Source organism: Crocodylus siamensis, chromosome 7, assembly GCF_052110815.1.
Source record: "Crocodylus siamensis isolate JL-2025a chromosome 7, ASM5211081v1, whole genome shotgun sequence".
NCBI classification, from domain to species: Eukaryota; Metazoa; Chordata; order Crocodylia; family Crocodylidae; genus Crocodylus; species Crocodylus siamensis.
The window spans coordinates 64,460,392-64,482,087 of record NC_143401.1 but is presented as its reverse complement, the minus strand read 5'-3'; the positions used below and the strand labels follow the sequence as shown (position 1 = coordinate 64,482,087).

The following is a 21,696-nucleotide window of genomic DNA, read 5'->3' as shown; positions in this document are numbered from 1 at the left end:
GAAGGTGTTCAATGTAGGTGCTTGAACCACCTCCGAAGGCAGGCTGTTCCAGACCTTGGGGGCTCGAACAGTAAAGAAATTCTTCCTTATGTCCAGCCTGGAGTGGTCTTGCAGGAGTTTATAACCATTCAACTTTGTCATCCCTTGGGGCGCTCTGGTGAATAAACATTCCCACAGATCCTGGTGAACACCCCTGATATATGGCCATTGGATTGCCCCTGAGCCTGTGCTTTTCCAGGCTAAAGAGCCCCGTAGCTCTCAGCCTGTCATTGTAAAGTCTGCTTTCCTGACCTCTGATCATGCACGTGGCTCTTCTCTGGACTCTCTCAAGCTTCTCCACATCATTTTTGAATTGTGGAGCTCAAAACTGGATGCAGTACTCCAGCTGCGGCCTCACCAAGGCCAAGTACAATGGGAGAACGATGTCCTGGAATTTGCTTGAGAAGCATCTATGGGTACAAATCAGCGTTTTGCTTGCTTTAGTAGCTGCAGCATCACATTGAAAGCTCATGTTCATCTTGTGGTCAATGATGACCCCCAAGTCCTTTTCAACCATAGCGCTAACCAGTGTAGTACTGTCGAGCCTATAAGCATGCTTCAGGTTTTTCCTCCCAACGTGAAGAACCTTGCATTTTTTGGTGTTAAATACCATCAGTTTCTCAACTGATGTTATTTGAATTTGAGTGAGAATGATTGAATTTGATTGAGTAACCTGAAGAATGCCTTGCATTCAAAAGCTTGTCCAACTCTATCCCAACTATGAAGTTGGTACAATAAAAGATATCACCCTAAGAAATCTTTGCCTCTAGGAAGAATTATCTTATTATTTAGTGAAAACTTCACAATTTTCACACAAAAACTGTAAAACCTCAACTTTGTAAAAGTTTCATTTTTATTCTGAAACACAAATTCAGTATTCAAATAATTTTGATGCTTTTAAAAACATGCTCTTGGAGCTGCTCTAATAAAAGTAACCCCCACCTACCCCAGAGCACATGTAAAAACACCCAAAAAGATTAAGGATGCACATCTCATTAATCAATGGCCCTAGGGAGTACTGCAGTGAATCATGGTACATTTGCTCTTTATGCAATATACCCTAGAAATTATGCAATATAGCCACCCTTAGAAAACTGTTGGGTACATACTAGCAAGCTTGCTGTGCTTATAGGTGTGTGGCCAGCATCTTGTGAAAATGGCTCTGCAGCAGTGCTAGATTTCATTTATTACATGTGTGAGCAAATGAGGAGTCAACATGTTTGTGTGAATTGTGGTCCTTGGACTGTACAAAGATGCTGCAAGGCGCAGATCCATAAAGATATTTAGGCACTTACCTACCTTTGGAAACAATGAGAGTTAGAGACTTATAAAGACTTGAGGATTTGGCCTGAGTCACTTGGCCTGGGTTTGTAGGAAGTTTATAGTAGAAACTGAACCTGGTTTCCTAAGAACCAAGCTACAATTTTTTCATATTTACAGAAGTATTACAAATCCAAATCAAACAAAGCAAACACCTCACCTTCATATGTTAAAAAAAGAAAGAAGCCTTGAGAAACCAAAATTGATGCCACAGGAACTCATGATATACAGTTACAGTAACTCTATACAATTCTGCAAAGGATTCCTCCTCAGCAGGCTAACAATTTCATTGTATAGTAGCTCAGGTGCTTCAAGACCCCAAATGAAATCAAAATGGGTCCAATGAGGTATATATTTTTTGTACACTATATTATTTATTTGAGGGATTAATTTTTCAGCATCCTTTAGGTCTACCACCCAATCATTTCCAGCATACCACAGTACAGTTGGCACTTTCATATCCTCTAACCTGTAGAAGGGAGCATCTGTCTGGAAAAGAAATGGAATAGCTTTAAAAATGAAAGCTTGTGAAGCTGTAGTAATTTTAAAATGTAATGTTCATGAATGGTTTTCACTGCTACTCAAAGTTTCATCCAATTAGAGTACAAGAAGTGTATTATTTGATATGAAAAATAAACAGTTAAGCAGGTACAGGTCAGTAAAACCAACAGATTCTGAAGAATAAATAGGGCTGTGCGAAGCTTTGGGTGCTGATTTGATTCAGAGGAGATTTGGCCTGATTTAGCAGCCAAATCTCCAAATCTGAATTGAATTGGGAGACCAATAAAAAGGTCCAAATCGATTTGGAGATCTCCAAATCAATTCATAAAAGATTCAGGGAGCTTTGGAAATTTAGGCAGTCCCCACTCACTGCTGCAGGGACCTGGACCCGGACGCCCTGCTGGTAAGTAGGGGGCTGGGGTGGGGGGCCTGCAGGAGCAGGAGGGGACCATGGGTGACCCCTGCCAGGCCCCATCCCCTGCTTGCTCCCCAGCCTCCCTGAGTGCCCCTGACTCCTGCCCACTCTCCCAGCCCCTGTCATGGCTGCCTTGCCCAGTCTTAGCTCTCAACTGTTTACAAAAAAAAAAGAAAAAAAAAGCCCCCACTCACTGTCTCCTGCCAGGCTTGGGGGGAGGACGGGCAGGGCATTCTCCACTTCCCCCCACTGCCCTGTGCTGTGTGGGGGACTCTGCCATGGGCCCCCAACCCCCACCTGCTCTCCCATCCCCATCCCCCATGTCTGCTCCATCCAGTCCCAGTTCCCGGGTCTTTGAAAAAAAAAGTCTACACTCAGTGGTACTGCAGCAGCCTTGGGGCTCTTGGGGACTCACAGCAGAACCCCCTCCCCTACACAGCATGGGGCAGTGGGGGGCATCAGGGATCGCTCCCCAACCTGGCAGGAGCCAGTGAGTCCCGGACTTTTTTTATTTTTTTCAAGAGATGCGGCTAGGCGGAGCAGCCATTGGCAAGAGTGGGCAGGGCAGGGGATTGGGTCTGTCTGATTTGGAGATTCGGCCAATTCAGCAGCAGCTGAATCTCCTAACCAGATTTGGCTGAATTGATTCAGGACATATATCTGAATCATCGAATTGAACCACTGTCCCCCGAATTGACCAAATATGAAGTGAATAATAGCTGCTTTGAACAGGCCTAATAATAAATATACTATTTTGAGTAAAATATTGAATAAAATAAATAAAATAACCTGATGCAATTTCCTACTTAGTCCTTTTGGGGGAGAGGGGGAGGGATAGGAAGGGGCGGGGCAGAGAGTCACAGATTTCTCTTACCTGGTTATACTTGGCTTTATTTTCACTGCCATAATCATAATTTTTAAATTCCCCTGTTTGATATGTCTAAAAAAGAAGAAATGAATACATATATTTGACTCATAAGTATATAATGTATAATAATATAATAATTATGTATTATACTAATAATATAATACAATTCTATTATATAATACTAATTATACATATAAATCATTATATATGCACACATACACACATTCTGGCTCTTATATCCTGAATTATTTATTCTGTCTCATAGGAACCTGAAAATTTCAAAATAACAAAAACATTCAAAACACTGTTTCCCTTAAAAAACAGCAAATAGTAGGCACTCTCACAGTATGGATACTGATATCCTAATACCTTAAAAAATAATTCCAGACATCCTTCTAAGACATTTGGACTGATCTAGGGTTTACAAGATGTACCTACTTTGATATCAATCTAAATTATATTTTGAGTTTCTCTGCCCACATAAGGCACTATAAATTGTTTTCAGGTGTATTCAGAAATATCCCATAGAAAAACAGTGGCCCAATCAGAGTATGGACAAATATTCTTTTCAAAAGGGGAACTGCTGACTGAATGTACACAACAGCTGTTGTTACCTTTTGTTAGTTAGAGGTGGAAAAACTGGGAATGATATATGGAGCAAAACCACTCCAACTCTAATCTGGAAAAACAGCAGTTGTAAAGTTGGACCTGTTTTGCTACATTTGTATTATTCTTGTATCTACACACAGTTGTTAGAATGTATAACCCTAGGCTGTGTTAACTTTGCTCCAAAACCATTTCCTCATATGGCGAGTGTGAGTTGTGATCACAGGAACAAAGAAGCAATATTACACAAGCACTGAAGGCAGGAGGGAAAGTGGTTTAATAAAGGCAAAGGTATGGAGCTTTCTGGCTTCAAGGCAAAGTTTTAACCTCACAGAGACATTCCCCATCCCTTGCCCCTTCCCCATTCCCCCTTGTGCTCCATCCTGACCCAATGACCTGATAATAACTCCTCTGCTGTCTCCTTCCGTTGAATATTTCTATTTCTAAAGCAAGGAAGTATATACTTTTCTCCTTACTTTTAAAAAGCAATATTATTTTTATGGTGGACTTAGTTTCCTTGCATAATGAATGAGATACTATGTAATTCACCAAGTCACTACCCATGTCTCATGCACATCTTTCCTGATAATTTACTTCTGCTATGAAGCCTTTAGCATGTGGAACAATTCATGTACAAACTAAATGCATTTTCACCAAACTGATTATGAAATAAATGTTTGCAGGGCTCAGGCCACACCTATTACATAAACCTTCCCTTCACATGAGTAGCTTAAATCTCTCCATGAATCCCTACATTAGCTTTGTCATGTAAAAAATAAGTGTCTGGAAGCAGAACTCTCCAAACCTGACTATCAGGTATCCAAAGACACTTCTGGGATATATTGACATGTCATCTACTAATAGTAATTTTTTTAAAACTCTGGGACATATTTTCTTTCCAGTTTTTGGCTTCAAAAGCACTCTAATGAATATATGACAAAGATTCTTCACTGAGAATTATAAAAGTAATTTCACAGACCTTGACAGTCCACATGTGCACAACCTCAGCTCTTCAGTTCTTAACTCTGTTTTAGCATCTACACACTTTAAAATACTTTTGTTACATCTCCCTTCCCTATAAACCCCAAATGCTCAAAATTACCTTTTGAGAAATGAACCACTTTCAAAGGCCAAAAGCCTTTTCTTGACTGTGTCTACACTAGTTTTATATATTTAATACAGTGATAATTATTATGGTATTTTGCATAATGTTTGGTAAATTCAAATAGAAATTATGTGATGTTTACTTACATCACCCACCTACATTTACACATGATGATACTGATTTATGAAGTATTTGGCAATATATTATACCCCACTGGGAGAGATAACATAAAAAATGCACAATTTAGATTACAAAAACACTACCTGGCCCCAGTGAAGTATATTTTGCACAGATGTTGAATCTGGGAAATGTGATATGTAGATATCAAGGCGATTCTGAAAAAAACCAATTTCAATAATTTATTTCAAAATGAAATGGGCCAAGCTAAATTCAATTTAAATATTACTCAATTCAATAACTACAGAATTAAAAAAGGATGAGGAAGACATCTTACCAAGAACACTTTAATCAATATACAAAAACTTGATTTTTCATGACCATGAAAATGTAACCATTTGGAACATTCCATCTTGGTTCTATGAAAATGTGATGATTTCTAATATTAAGCCCTTCACAGTTAACAAGCTGCAAAACAATGGAAATTTACAAGTGGCTCAGTGAGTCAGGCAAATTCCAGTGAAACCATCTGGTCTGTTAAACCACAATAACCAAACCAAAATTGGTAGCTTCCACTCTATTCTAGCTATTTGTGGCCATTTGGTATTCTGGCCAGCCTTGCAAGGCCCCTGACAGCCAGGGCAGGGGGTGGAAACAGCGCTGTACTTCCAGCTCAGTGCACCCCTGTGCCAAGTGCAGCACAGGCCTAGAAGTGGACCTGCAGCAGTTTGACCCAGCTTGCCCAGACTCTGTATCAATTGCATGCTTTAGCAGGGCTTTTTAGTGCTTTTATCTGATACCTGATTGAATCTGCTTTTTTCTTTAAGCTCTATTTGTTTGGGGGGTTTTCTCATGTCTGCCAGTAGCCTTAGCTCACACTGCTGTTCCCTGGTGTACTACAAATTTGTCTCCAAGTCAGATTTTGTCCTCCTTTCTTGTGTCAAACAGCATCTTACTCCATCTGCAGTCCTATAAACTACTCCTTTGTAGAGGTAGGAGCAGCAGAATCTGTCTGTTCAGTGTAACTAGCATACAAGAGAGTGGTCTGGGATTCTTTAATGATGTTAAACTTCTCACACTTCATGAAACATCTTACTGCAAGATAAAAGTTACTTATCTTACTATAAACGCTACTATGCCATTTATATTTTGCATTTTTTGTGCAGGTCCTGCTCTCCCAGATCAATCTTTTCTCCAAGTTTTTTCTAGGACAAGCTAATAGCATTAACTTTTGTAACCTTGCAATCATCTGCAATGAAAAGATCAGATTCCAGTTTAACCAATCTCCTGAAAGCTAGTTTGAAAACACATGTTTTTCAAAATCTTTCTAACAAAACAGCAGTAACTTATATAAGTAACAGTCTTATGTTTCTATGTTCTTATCTTGATGAAAGTGGTTATCAGGGCACTTAAAATTTTTAAATTAACAGATGGGTAACTACATATACCACAAACTATTATTAAGGTTCATGAAACCTTCATAATAGTTTGAGAAGCATGTAGCTGCCCATCTGTTAATTTAAATTTTGTAAGTGCCCTGCTAACCAATTATACTTATGCCAAGGGGTATTGTAGTCATACACCAGTCCTGAAGCCTTGCTTACAGTAAGAGAAGTTTCTACAGAAGTTAACCCACAGCTGTTTTGTGATGTTATGTACAACCTAAGCCAAAAACATTGCATTAGCTGCATGACAGCCATCTGGGTCATAACTCTTGCTTCCATCTAATTCTCGGAAAAATAATTGTAGCTTACTGCTAATCTTTATCATCATTTTGAAACACGTAATTCCGTAACAAAGACAGGTCTGAAAGTCACACCCTAATTCAATGAGCATTAGACAGGCAGTCGGACTTTATAGCTAAAATCACTCAGTGGTATGGGTACCTGGGGTGCCCCTGGGTTGGCAGTAACGATATAAATGCCAGCATACTTAGCCCATTGTATTTTTCCACTATTTGTCTGAAACTTGTTCGGAAAAAGAGGTGTTAAAAATAATACATGAAACATACCTGTTATTATACAGCTGATCTTCTGCAACTTGTTATATTCTTGAGGGTAACATGCCATATAGGTTTAAACTAGGTCCATGCTGTATGCACAGGCACATACATACACATACACACACACACACACATATATATATATATAAAATCCCATTTCTATTCTTCACTTTCCCCAGCCCCCAAGTTGCCTCTAGCTGGAGCAGGCAACTAGTAATGTTAGAGCCCCAAAAGAATGATCAAACCTACAAAGTTCATATGGTTTCAAGGCAAAGCAAAACTATTTTTGTCAGGTTCAGTACAAGTAAACACCATACTAAATGTGGTTTTACATATTACATTATTTGCCCAAAGAAGTCATAAGGGAAATAAGTTGAATCCAATACATTTATTCTCTGCAGTTGTCTGTTCAGTGAGACTATTTATGCCTTCATGAAAGTCAATGCAAAGTAAATAGCATTTTTTGTATAGGTTCACAGAAATGAAGAATCAGGACTCAGACCTTTTATCTGTGGTCAAAAATGGTATTCTGTCCAGAATTATAGAATATATTGGGCAAACACAGGTAAGCAACAGAACTTTGTCTATTTATATTAAACATACCATATGTTTTATCAACTGTTTTGGTTGAGCTCATCATGAATTAAAAAATCAGCCAAAATTCAACATATGCAATTTAGGAAACAAGTTTACATCCAGACATTCATATCAATGAATTTGCAGCTCAAACAATGAAAACTTAGTTCTATTTTTAAAAAAGGAATATAAGTTGTTACTATGTATATTCTTACCTTATTCAGGCTACTATTAAATCCACCAGAAATAGAAAAGACCAAGGAACAAAGCCAGTGAAATATTTTACAGCTACACATCTGAGTAATAATTTTGTTTACAAACTTTGGCCTGTTAAAGAAATATTTGTTTCCAACAATAGCCTGTAAAAAAAAAAGGAAAGATATTATTTCCAATGGTTCACAAAACTCAGAGGCTAGCTAGGTACAGACATTACACTTACCACACACTAAAGGCATAGAAAGCATTTTACAGCTGTAACAGAACAGATGTTCACAGCACATAAAGCACTTTAAAAATGGTAAATCCCACTCTAACCCTGGATAAATGTGGTATCAGATTAAAGCCCTTTAGATTCGAGTGCTTTATCTGTACCACATGTGATCCCAAGTCAAGGTAGGTCACATTCGTCTAGAATCCCAGGGTCTCCTTGCTGGGCAGGTTGCTAACCTCAGCCAGCACATGTCTCCTCTGGGTGAGCAGCAGCACAGCCCCACTTCTGGCCTGTCACAGGGGAGACAAAAAGGCTCTGACTCCTCTCTGCATAGCTGGGCAGTGTTTTGGGGAATGGAGCCCCTGTGCTGTGTGGGTCCCCTCCAGATTCCTGGGTCAGGTCTTGAGTGAGGGGGGCAGGCCAGGTTCGTGCAGTGGGGGGGGTGCTCCCCCCCTACCACCTGCCACAGCCTCTTGACAGTGGCAGCCAGCAGCTGTAGCATTAGACTACCCAGCTTGGCTTTTGGCTGTGCTGGAAAATGGGTGGGGAAGGGAGTCCCAGTGCCACATAGCACTCCCCCCTGAACCTGCTGGGTCCAGTCCCAGGAGGGGCAGGGCCAGGTCCACCCAGCAAGGGAAGTTCCTCCCTGCACCCCTGATCCTGGTGCAGTCAAAAGCTGGCCAGTGCAATATCATGCTGCAGCTGCTGGCTGCAGCTGTCAAGAAACTGGGGTGGAGGGGTGGGGAGGAGGGAAGAGCTTCCCTCCCCCCCACAGCATGGGGCAGTGGGGGGGCATCAGGGATCACTCCCCCACCTGGCATGAAGACTCACCCTAGCAATCTATGGGGGCTTGTGCAGCACAGGGGCTCCCTCCCTTTGCAGCCACGGCTGACACTTGCCAGTTGGTGGGGAGCAGGGCTGGGAAGCACGGGCAGGCTCTGATCCATCCTCCCCCACCCTCCCTCCGCCCCACTGAACAGCGAATGTCTCTTTGGTTTGCTCCCACTCTAACTTATAGTTTTTAAGTAAAGTGTTACAGAGCGCTTCTGCCAAAGGTTTTTTGAACACCTGTACTTAGCCATAGATAACATTCCCCTTAGTAAGGGAAGGGTTTGCAACAAGATCAAGGGGCATTTAAACAGCATGGCTTTGAAGGCAGAAATCCAAGCTTATTCAGCAAAGAGCAACCCACCAAACTCCCTTTCTTTCTGCTGGTAGTGTAATGAGGAAGTGTTGGCAGGAGTGGGTGGAAGAGGGGCATGTGGTAAACTCCATGAGGGGTAACACTTTTGATGTAGCCTTCCTTCACAATATTTTTAAAGTATTATAGACCTACATGTACTGAGAGCATCCAGAAATTTAAATCTTTAAGTTCATTCATGTTAAAAGAAACTCCTAGAATAGTCTCTTCTTTCAAGTCCCTTTTCAAGATGAATTTATGGATTATAAGAATGTAAGAATAATGCCGTAGCCATGATGGCCCAGAAATTACACAGGAGGCAAGGGTCTGTTAGGGTGATATCTTTTATTAAACCAACTATGTTCTTGGGATAAAGTTAGACAAGCTTTCAAATGAAGACATTCAAAAGGAAGAACATCTTGCATTCAACAGTTTGTTTAACTGCAAAAAGTCTAATAAAAGAGATCCTTGCCTTTGGATTATCAGACAAACCCTGTTACCAGACAATGATGAACAAGAAAAGGACCTAATTATTACAGTAAAAAAAAGAGCTTTATTAGAAATAAGGAAAATGGTATTATTCCTACCCTCACCCTCTCCACCCTGTTCTTTTTTCTTTAGGGCCTTTTGCCAGAACCTAAGACTTCTAATGCATGGCTTTTTACTACAGATTTAAACAAATAGTACAAAGTATCTTTATACTTCTTATGTTGTTAAAAAAAAGTAGAATAGCCAATATAAGACAATAAACCAATTAAACCACTGCTTCCAGTTTTCACTCTTCCTAGCTTTGTCATCCTTTGCTTCTACTCTATATATGCTAAATGAAAATTCCTTACAGAAGGTATTTTGTCTTCATGACTGTCAGCAAAGCACCAGAAACTTGTTTGGTGTTATATAAATAAAAATAGGAAAGGAACACACACCTTGATTAAACTATGAGGGAATAAGAGCAACCTTATCATAGGGCTATTGCCATACTGCAATATGGTTATAGGAGCCAATGCAAAAAACATTTTGATTTTTTGAGCCAACTCTGGCATTGAGGAAAATGCAATGAAACCTGAGAAAACAGAAAAAACGAATTAGGACAAAGTTAAAAAGATACCTGCACTAAAACACTGCATTATGCAATTTTTAAATGAATCCATCATTGCCTAACTTATAGTTTTAAGAAGTTTTAGAAAGCCTATTGACTCATTTAGCCACAGGGAGCAGAACATATAAGAGGCTTATCTTTTCTGACAGTGAAGAAAAACTTTTAAAAAAATCTTACTGAAGCGTGTCATAAAAGGCTCAGGATCTAAGAAGCAAATAAGACTCCCTCCCCTATTTTTTTTTTTAAAAAAAAATTACAGACCTGGCTTGATTACTGAGGCCTAGCTCGATTTTTGCATGTTTGAGTTTTTGCCATTTTTAATACTCAGAATTATAATAGGGCTGCGTGAAGCTTCAGTAGCTGTTTCAATTTGGAGGGGATTCAGCCCGATTTGGGGAACAAATATCAGAATCTGAATTGAATCGGGAGACCAAATAAAATCTCCGAATAGTTTTGAAGCATCCAAATCAATCTGGGAAAAGATTCAGAAAAGATTTGGCCAATTCGGAGATTCAGCCATAGACTAAACAGGCAGCTGATAGCTGCCTCCAGCAGGTCAGTCTATTGGGGTTGGGGGAAAAAGGAAGGAAGGGGTGTTGGGGAGGGAGGGATTGGGGCTGAGGCTGGGACAAGCTGCCCAGCTGGAGTGGCGGGGTGCATTACTTGGGGGGTGGGGTGCAGGATGTAGGCACAGCAGTGCTGGGAGTGGGGGCTCTGCCCTGCTGCTGCTTTCCCAGCTGGGGCCGGGGAAGGAAGGGATGCAGGCGTGGCTTGCTCCAGGTGGAAGGGGCAAGTGGCAGAAAAGCCCCTGCTCCCAGTGCTGCTGCACCCACAACCCATACCCCTCCATGCTGTCTGGCAAGAGGTGGCAGGGCAGAGCTTCTGCTCCCAATGCTGATATGGGCACAGCAATGCTGGGGATGGGTGCTATGCCCTGCTGCTGCCCAGAGCAAGCTGCAGCTCCATTGCACCCCCCCATGCCAGATGGGCAAATGGCAGCAGGGCAGAGGCCTGTGGCTCCCCGCACCAGGGCAGAGGCAGGCATAGAAGCCCCTATGGCTACCCTGTCTGGCCCCAGCCTCCCGGCACTTAAAAAAAAAAAGCGCTCACCAGCTCTGGCAGAGGCATTTGGGGGGCCTTTGAGGGGTTGTGGCAGAGCTCCCCTGTGCACTGCAGGGCAGTGGGGGACAGCAGGGATCTCCTCCCCTGCTTGGCCTGCCTGTGGCAGCTGCCCCATGATGTGGGTGCAGTGTGGCTTGGCAGGGTGCCACGCACTGTCTGGGAGCTGGGGCAGCTCCATGTGTCAGCCAGAACCTGGCAGCACTCAGCCCCAGTGCCCCCAGGTCCCAGACAGTGCACAGCACCCTGCTGAGCCCCACTGCACCTATGCCATGGGGCAGCTGCTGCACAGGTGCCAAGCAGGGGGGCAATCCCCACTGCCCCCCCGCCCCATGCTGCATGGGGGGGCTCTGCCATGAGTGCCCAGAGGCCTCAATCATTGCTCTTGCAGCAGGTAAGTGTGGGGCTTTATTTTTTAAGTGCCTGAACTAAGCTGGGGCTGAGCAGGGGTGTAGGCCAGGTAGGGTAGCCATGGAGGCTTTCCCTATGGCTCCCCCCACCCCGGAAGAAGTAGGCACAGCCAGAGGAGTGGCCTGACTGTGCCTGCCTCTCCCCGGCCAATCCAAATCACCGAATTTCTTGAATCAGTGCTGAATCTTCCAAAGCTGATTTGGCCAAATCAATTCAGGACACTGATCTGAATCTTCAAATTGAATCACTGTCCTCCGAATTGGGTGAATCCGAATCTGAATTGAATACTTCCCTATTTGCATAGGCCTAGTTTATAAGCAATTTTTTGTTGACTGAACACTGCATTTTAGTTAAATATATGTTCAACCTGAAGAACCAATTAGCAATTTTAAACCAATTATTTCCAAATAGATAGATTATGTCTGTAGGAAAATTGGTCCTTTGTTTGTATCAATTCAAACCTAAAATAGAAAGGAAGTTGAAGATTATCTGATAATAAAACTAATTTATTTATGGCCTTTAAAGGGCATTTTTGGTGTTTTAGGTAATGTCCCATATCTTTGTGTGAGGGTTTGAAGGGGTGATTTGGGAGATTCCTTGAGTTAACAACCACCTGTGAACACTGGGAATGGGAGCTGATGGTCCAAGGCAGCTTCTTCCAGTTCAGGAATGTATCTGTTGGCTTCAACATTCCAGATCTGAGAAGCAATTTAATAGGCAATTCATTTCTGCATCAAAAGATACTGGATTTCCAAAGCTTGATGCTTCCAAATCATATATTCCCTCAAAGGATCTGGAATTTTTCACGCACATTTCAAAATGTCCCCAGAAAAAAGAAAAGAAGGAGAGACTGGAAGGTTCAGGTTTACAAATGTGTCAGATTCACCAGGATCAAAGCCTGGGTCTCAGAAGCAAGAGAGGAAAATCCTTCTCCTATAAGAACTGTTCAAAACATCACTTCACTTTCACTCCATCCCCTGTCACTCACACCCCACTTCTAATGCCAGCTTCTATTCTATCCTCCTGCTAGCACCTCTGATTCTACAGATTAAGAGCTATTTTTTCCTCACATCAGCTGGCTTGGGAAGCTCAGAGAGAAACTGACCCAGGGACAATATTCTTCCTCAGAAGAACGACACAACTTCAGCCATGATAAGAAATAGCAAAAATGAAGACTACGGGTGCAGACAGAAGTGACAATTTTTGATCAATCTGGCCACAGACAGCAGTCTGTAGCCATGACTGAATACAAATGCACAGCTGCAGACAGTTCAAAAATAGCTGTTGAGGTGAAAATCTGAACCCTCATTGCATGAGGGGTCAGATGATGACATTTCAAAACAGAGTGTCTTTTGTAAGTTCTGTCTGTGCTGCCTCCCAGCCTGTCACTGTTTTCAGAATGGGAGCAGGGAAGAGGAGCAGTGGGAGTTCAGTCTGGGGGGGTTTCAGCCCCTGCTCGAGGGTGGTATGGATGCATTGGAGACCCTCCCCCCCACCCTGCCCAAGGTGGTGGGCTCCAATCAACCTACCTAAATCCAAGACTGGCTGGAGAACCTTTGAACAAGCGCCCTCTGCTCCCTTTCCCCCTCCCATTCTGAAAATACTGTAGTCTTTCAGAGAGGAGGAGCCATTGCTAGGGGAAACTGGCTGCTGGCTCACAGCCAGCAGCTAGATTCCCACCCTCCCCCCCAGAACCAACAGTGAACTTCTGTTTGGTCCAGGGGATCACTGCAACTTAGAACACTTCCTGCAAAGCGTTCTCAGTTACAGCAGGGACCTGCACTTGTGTCTGCACCATAAGGCTACACTGATGTTTTCAGTTTCCAAAGTGATCAGATGGAGATGTAGTCCCTCTTCTACTGGATATTTTGCATGATTGTTAATGCAGTGTAGACACTAAAAGAGGAATGCTTCTTTTCCCTTGAACTGAAAGGATAAAATTCTTATGGTTCTGCTTTACGTCAACAATGCAGTTCTGCTTTTCCAAACCCAGATAACTCAGTTATTTTCAATACACCTTAACCAAACCATCTTTAATAATTACTCACTGTGAAAATGAGGGTGTATATGTTTATTCCTTACCCCAAATAGCACCTATGGAAACTTAATAATTATAATCTAAAAACTAGCTTTTATGTTTTGAGTCGACTGAAAATGTGAGAATCTTGTGTCCTATCAGAAATTAAGAGGCAATCCTAGGAGTCTTCAGATTACCAAATATTAAGCTCTAATTTGTTTTTTAACCAACGGTTAAAGTTTTACCTGACAGAAATGCATATACACCTAATATTTCCCTCACAAGATCTCACCAGAAGTAATACTTCTCTGTCATAATCATGAAGGGAAACAGACATCTTATAATGGCTAGGCAGAAAGTAAGTTTGGTTACTATTATTTATTGCTATTATATCTTTTGACATCCTTGAACTGTGCACACAATTAGTCTATGCTAGAATATGCAATTGTTCTCATGTACTCTTTCCCTCATCCTTCATTTCTTTCACTCTCCTATTACATCTTAGTCTTTCAATAATGAAGTCTCAGAGATCTGTAAATCAACTAATATGATAATGTCTCCAATTCAGTACTAACAACAAAAAATATTTTTTAACATACCAAGGGTGGTGCCCTGCGAAAAGCCAACATAATACAACTCCTTTTGTCCAGTTGTCTGAAGAATAAAGTTTATTATTGCAGGAAGGTCATATACAGCCATTTCATGAAAACTGTAACAAAAGGAAATTGGGAACAGAATATATAATTTGGTGCCTGTGTGAGCTGAATGTCACTTTTGAACCCTAGACACAGTCCCTGTCAAACCATTGCTACATTGATAATTTTAGGCACTTTAGGATTCGAATCTTTGTCTCACTACATAAAGATGCCAATTTTATTTTTACTTTCAAATGTTTGGCGGAAAACTTCTTGTACTTCCTTAGAAAACATATTAAGTTCTTGCCATGTAAAAAAATATTCACACTGAAGACAAAGTGATGCAGTTTTAACATGTATTGGCAAGTCAAGACCCTAGACTTGGGTAATGCACAGGCTTAAGGAAAGCTAGTTGGTAGGAGTGGGAGGGAAAAAGCTAAATATTATTGGAAGTATTTTCTATATGGATTACAGTTGCATGCAATAATTATCCTTGGAGCTGATTTGAACACTGCACCACTTTCAGTTGTTTATTACATGGTTTATGTCAATTAAGCATGAATAATGTGCGTCAGCTGATAGATTGACACATACTAATAAAACCAGATTAACCAGCCTGTTAAATGCTTTTATGGTTACTTTGTATCCATCCAGCGCAGTGTAAAGAGCTGAAATACACCAGTGAATCTGAACCAAAATACTATTTGAAATAGAAAAATTACCATAGTATACAATCAAGTGGTTAGATAAAATAGCTTCTCTGTCCTTCAGTTTTAGGTACCTGTAAGATGAAAATTCTTCCTGGTCATCTGAATATTTATCATGTTTTTTTGCCCCAGTGCTCCCTCTGGTATTTCCAATCCACACATCATAGCCAGCATTTGCTAGTATGAAGCCTAGGCTGTGGTTGGGAAAATTAGCAACCCAGTTGCTTCCCTCCAACACTAAGCCAGACTGCAGAAGAACAATGGGCTTTGGACCTGAGAAAGAAATAAGTGGATTATTTTACCAAAGTAAAACTACTTTAATAGGTTAATAAAATGGTACACCCAACTTTTCTCCGTATATTTCAGGGAATGATCAAGTGCTGGGAGAACTGTGCATTTCAAACATCTAGCTAACCAGCTGGCTTCACGACATTTTCAGTGGGCATGTCTACATGAAACGTTTGCTGCGCATTAGTCTAACAACACTGTGCAGTAGCATTATTGTTAAAAACCATGCTCTAGTTACTGTACATTTACTTCATTAAGCAAGTACTACACTAAATGAGCAGTAACTAAGGAGCATTAATGAATGTGTAGACATGCCCAGAGTGGAGTTGATTACTGCCTCCTCTATCCACTAGCAACAGTACACCTCACTCAAAAAAAAGAGTAATATTAGATAATGAAAATAACAATATTTTTTCACCACAAAAAACTTTAACATGTTGGAATATGAAAAAATGTGCAGAAAGCCAAAAGGTATGTCATAACTGGAAAAACTACAACAAAACAAAAATGTCCCGTTTAACTGTTGAGGATAACTGAAAATGGTTACAGGGTTATTGCAGCAGTGAGACAGCCCCACAGGCTCCCAAAGGGGAGAGGGAGTCCCTGTGGGCCCCAAACCCTACAAACAGCCCCCCTGTGGGGGAAACTTACTTTCAGGGATGCAGCCAGAGCCGAAGCATGGAACCACAGCCACAACCGTGCGAGCCAGCGTTACGCCAACTGTTTAATCAGCTGTTCCCCGGGTGGGAAAAAGCTGAGCCAATTGCAGCAGCCAGAATGGCTGCCACGGGAAGATTTAAAAGCCCCACAGGAACCCAGGGGATGGAGAGAACAAGGGAGCATGCTGGAGTGGAGCATGCCAGACATGCTGAGGCTCCTGGAGCAGCCAGGAGCAGTACAGCCAGCTCGACTCCAGCAAGCAGAGCAGGGGAGGCATTTGCCCCTCCTGCAGCAGGCTGGGAGGAAGGAGGCAACTCCACACCCCTCTCCTCCTCAGAGGTCTATTTTTTTGGACAAAAAAAGAGAATAGGACCAAAACCAGACGCACCCTACTCAGAGGCACTGAAGTAGGTGCCAGCCAACTCAAGTCCAGCTTGCCAATCTCTACAGTGGGAAGGCTACTCATCAGGGCAGCATGACAAGTCCCAACAGAACCCGCACTGACACTGGTTTCCCCGCTCGGCAAGCAGGGGCAATCGAGCATGACCGAACCACACCATTGGCGCCCATCCACTTGGTAAGTGGACGGTTTGTAGGGGAGGCAGAGCCCCGTGGAACATCACACCCAAACTGTGAATACTACAGTACCCAGGGGCTCCTCAGGAAGAAGATCTCCAGTGAACCCTCCCTTTATCCAATAACACAAAGTCATGGCAGGAGAGTTGAGGGGAGGGGCCCTGAGCCAGATGGATAGTACATCACTTGGGGAACCCCCACTTAAGGCACCTTTCATCACAGTTAGATTCTTTCTTCCCATTTTTCCTTTGTCCTCTAAAAGTCCCTTTCCACATCTTCTGGAGACTCTTCATAGTGATCTCTTTCCTGAACAACCTCCCTCTGAGAACAACTATTCCCTCTTGGACCTCACTATCCTGATGCTCAAAGGAAATCTACTTAAAACTATAAAAGTTGACCTGGAGAGCAAAAATTCTTAAGTTGGCTGGACATTAAGAAGCAAGGACTCAATGTTGATGTTGGTTTTATGGCTCATTATAAGTTATAACCAACCTGATCCCTGAATTTCCCCCACAAATGAAAGGTAAGCAAAATCCTTACCTGCTGACAGGCTTTGATCTTCCAGTAATCAGCTTCTATTCTTCTACTAACTATTTGTCTGTGAACAAACCCCCCTCCCCTCCCCTCCTTCCTTATGACTGTTTTCTTTACTATGCAGCATTGGCTGTCACTGCTCAGACCTGATGAAGAATGTCTTGCATTCAAAAGCTTGTCTAATAAAATGCATCAACCTAAACAATCCTTACCTGTTCCATACTTAAAAAGCATTCTCCAAACAACATCCACTGGTGAATTAAAATCTAGAAAGGAACAGTCATACTAACTATTCCATGTCATCCTGGTTAAGAAAATGGCAGAAAGCAGCCAGAAAACACAAATGGCAGATACTTAAGTGACATTTCTTTAGTGTTTTATGTTTTAATAAGATGTGATGAAAATATCAGAATAGACTACATCCTTACAAAATGTATGAGACCAAATTGTATAGTGACTTGTGTCCCAAACCACCCCATTAATTTCCATGGTTTATGTTAGGTAGCATTTGACTCATAATTCTTCTATTGACTGTATCCCACTGCCCCACCTCTCTGTCAAATTATTCCCCTGCCTATGAAAAAAAGCATATTCAATAATGCTATTCCCCTAGTGCCTTTACCTCCCAATACTAATCACAGTCACCAAGGTGTCTCCTTACTGCCCAACCTGCTTCTGCTTTGCCCAGTGCCTGCTCTCCCTGCACCCTTCCCATCTCCATTACAAAGCAGTTCTGTCAGACACAGTCCAGTTGGATCTTCCAAGTGCATTCGTGGGTACCCTGATCTCTTTTGGATTCAAGTTAGTAAACTGATCAGCAAAGGTTTCAGGTTTCTTGGGCTAACATCAGGCACATGCAGGTACATTGCCTGCCAAAACTTCCCCAAGCTGAACGTAATGAAACTTTATGTAAGATACCAGAGTTCCCTGGATTTTCTATGCCATGTGGAATTCTGTTGATGGTAAGGTAATAGCCATCATCAGTCCAGACAACGTACTCCTCACTCGGGTACCCTCTGTAGCAAATGATCTCACTCTGCAGGAAGGAAAACAGGAGGATAAAACTGGTTGCCCATATGATTGCTATAAATTATTTGGGAATGTCTCTCATAAGGAAATATGTTGAGGAATCTCTTTTTGTTTAATGTTTAAGAGCTTCTATAATCTGCAGGTTTGAAATGAACCAGGAAACAAATCAGCATACCTGGAGGCTGTGCCAGGTCATGACGTATTCAACCATGGCAGTTTAGCATCCATGCCATGCCTGTGTTCTAATATCATACAAATATTCCTATAACACATACTGTTTTTTGAGAAGATCTTGACACACCTTCAAACAATATAGAGGCAGAAGTTGATTTAAATTGTTAGTTGTTTTCCTCCAAAGGAAATAAAGCATGGTAAAAAAGTGGGGGTTCTGGATGTTGAATTCATTCCTAATAGAGAACAATGTTAAAAGTAGAGAAAAAATGTTCAATTTGCAGGCAAAGTGCCTCTAGAAACATCTAAATTCAAGTTCTTGAGATGATAAGAAAATAGTAGGTTCATAGGTTTTTAGATCTGCATAAGGAAGAGAAGGGATTAAACAAATCAAATGGCTAGGACTATGTCCTAGCCTGAAGGTCATAGCTTGAAGGAATAACTGCAGGATGTTGTACAGTTTTGAAGTGGTTATCTTGTCACCAACAACAGCAATAGCACCATTGGACTATTGTACCTAAATAGAAATGTTGTTGCCTGTCTTAGGCAGTTGGTTATAAAGTCTGGGTAGAGCAGGAATCAAAGGAGGAACTGCACTGCCCCCTAGATCTGCCCCGCCAATGTATTGTTTGCAACTCTTGATTCATTTTCAATTATTCACTCATCTAGATGCACAAAAGTTTATTTGAAAAGACTCATCTCAGGCACGGGAATCTTTGACATGTAAAATCACAGGGTTGGAAGGGAAATTGAAAGTCATTTAGTCCAATCTCCTGCACAGTCTATTTCTAAGTTTTATACAAATTACCTTTAGCAGTATTAAGATACTTTATTGTCCAGTATTGGCAGCAGTGTACCTAAGGATGCAAGAGTAGTGCACCAACCCCACACATGGAGAAAGAGAGTGCCAAAATAGTAGCCTCTGGAGATCTCATGCTACAACAGCAGAAGTCAGTTGTAGGGACACTGACAGGATCTTTGAAATTTGAAAGCAGGTAAACTAGATGCCCTTCACCCTTACCAGCACTCCAGTATCTGCCCAGACTGCAAAATTTTCTACTTATACCTCTGGGTAACAGATTGTTTATAATCAACCTTCACACTATTTTATAAATGGTGCCATTTATATTAAATTGAGATATAATTATGCATTATGGGATAGAAAAATACCAGTTATACCACACAGAACAACTCATTCTGGGTAAGAAATCTGCAGATACACCTCCCTTTCTAAAGAGAAGGTAATTTTGTAGCATTATTTTTTTCCTTACTCTGTTCCATAAAATCATCCTTCAAGTCAAGTATGTTCTTCTGGGCTTAGATTTTATTACAAGGATGCAAGGCACAGTAATGGACATCAGTGCTTCAAATGTGCCTAAGAAAGGAGTTGGGCTTCATGGAAATGTGAATCCCTACCCCTGTGCACCACCTTCCTCCCTCCCCCTCAGCCCTCCTTGACCTCAGAAGGTCCACTAATCTTGGCCTATACTATACACTGCTTCTCACACCAGTGTAATGCCATAGCCAGGCAGTAAGATATGAGACCAACCCTATGACCTTTTGCCCGTTTGATGGGTTTCACTGTTATATAGTTCTATTTTCCTGAATGTCAACCACAAACCCAGCCTGCCCATTTCATAAGAAGAGGTTCAAAATGAGTCAGACAAACTTTAGATACGTTCTTTAAATAGGGTCCAAAGTACTTTATCTGTATATTATGCATATAGATGTAATTCATTTCCTTGCTTTAGTCAATCAGTAGAAGGCTGACACAGAAAAGAAATTATAGGAGGCAGCTTTCTCTAATAAAAACCTAAGGCGGCTGTATACCTTTAAGGATATGATTGGTTTATTTTTTTAAAATAGTTCCTATTTTGGGAAGAGATTTAACTGAAGGGAAATTCTTTTTCTGAAGGAAGTAATGATGAAGTACAGTTAACAAAAGTATTTCATTTTCCCCAACCAGCTTCAGCTTTCAACTTACAATATTCATTAATACTTCAGGATTTACATCCATTAGGCTCATATATCCTTCCAACTTCCCAATGCCATACATCAAATAAGTTACAATAAACAGCCACATCTTGATTTTCTGAAAAACAATGTCACCATTAAAAACATGTATCAAAACTGAAGAAATATACTATACCATAGATACAGATGACACTAACATGTGCTCATATGTTAAAGAAGGTATTTCATATAATGTGTCATGGTAACCAGGTAAATGATAGAAACATTTCAGTTTAAAATACTAAATCTTTTACTTTGTCCATTTTGCCAGTCTAATCATTCCTGCGTGTGTGGAAACATCCAGGAAAAGAAGTGGGAAAACCCCCCAGTTCTAGTTACAGAGTTTCCCTCAGATCATTGTATTTGGGAAGAGAATTAGTGCGTCTCTCCCTGCCCCTTCACCAATCCACAGTTCAGCAGTGGATTTCAACTGACTATTAAATTTGTATTAGGACAAGTTGACACAAATTAGCAGCATGAATAAATGTAAAGAGGGAAGTGTGTTGCTAACCTCTTTTCATTGTTTGTTTGTTTAATTAAGCACTTAAAATTGTAGATTGCCAACCTATTTTAATGCTCTGTTTTGGCTTTTGTTCATATCACAGACATACTGTTTTGTGTTGTTTTTAATGTGGTTGGGACTATGATTACTCACGAAACTGGCACAGAACCCAGCCAGGAACTGCAAAAAACATGTAAGCAACTTTTATTCAAATTAAACTGAAGAATAACTGCTGTTTTATTCATGGGAGTTGTCAGGAGAGATTGCTCAATAAAGCAGAAACTTGCTAATACACCCCTTTCCTCCCCCATAATTAAGTCCATCTTGTGCTTAGGGTGGGGTGAGGTTCTATAGAAAAAGTTGTCTTTAATCACGTAATCAAGGACTAGACCACTGTTCAAGGCACTGCTAGAATTTCCTAAATGTTGAATGCTTGACTTTAGAACCTAACAGTCTCCTTATAACATATTTTTTCACTTCCTGGGCTATTTAGTGAAAAGGGAAGAGTAAAATCAATTATATCACATGCAATTGGAACAACCTTCAAATAAATAGAATCTTAACCCTTCACTATGGCAGCATACTACCACTTAAGCTAAAGGATTCACTATTGTAACTGGAAGCAATAGAAAGCCATTAAATGGACCCACAGGGAGTAATGAGCCACTGGGTTCAACTATAAGTGTCTGCAAAAGAATCACAGAAACCCTTCCCACCAGCCTAGCCTGTCTCTTTCCTCACATACCATAATATACTAGACAAACCTTAGCTATATG

General features: G+C 41.2%; 1 protein-coding gene across 1 annotated transcript; it reads right to left on the bottom strand.

The window, feature by feature from the left end:
* Positions 1 to 1,219: 1,219 nt before the first annotated feature.
* Positions 1,220 to 20,488, bottom strand: LOC149859887 (lipase member M-like). The gene is made up of 9 exons (XM_090056675.1): positions 20,390 to 20,488; positions 18,124 to 18,241; positions 15,222 to 15,420; positions 14,405 to 14,514; positions 10,086 to 10,222; positions 7,765 to 7,908; positions 5,118 to 5,189; positions 3,150 to 3,215; positions 1,220 to 1,848 (listed from the first exon to the last, which is right to left on the bottom strand). Exons 1-9 carry the CDS (start codon positions 20,486 to 20,488, stop codon positions 1,591 to 1,593), a joined length of 1,203 nt encoding a protein of 400 aa, XP_089912801.1. The 3' UTR covers positions 1,220 to 1,590.
* Between the last annotated feature and the right edge of the window lie 1,208 nt (positions 20,489 to 21,696).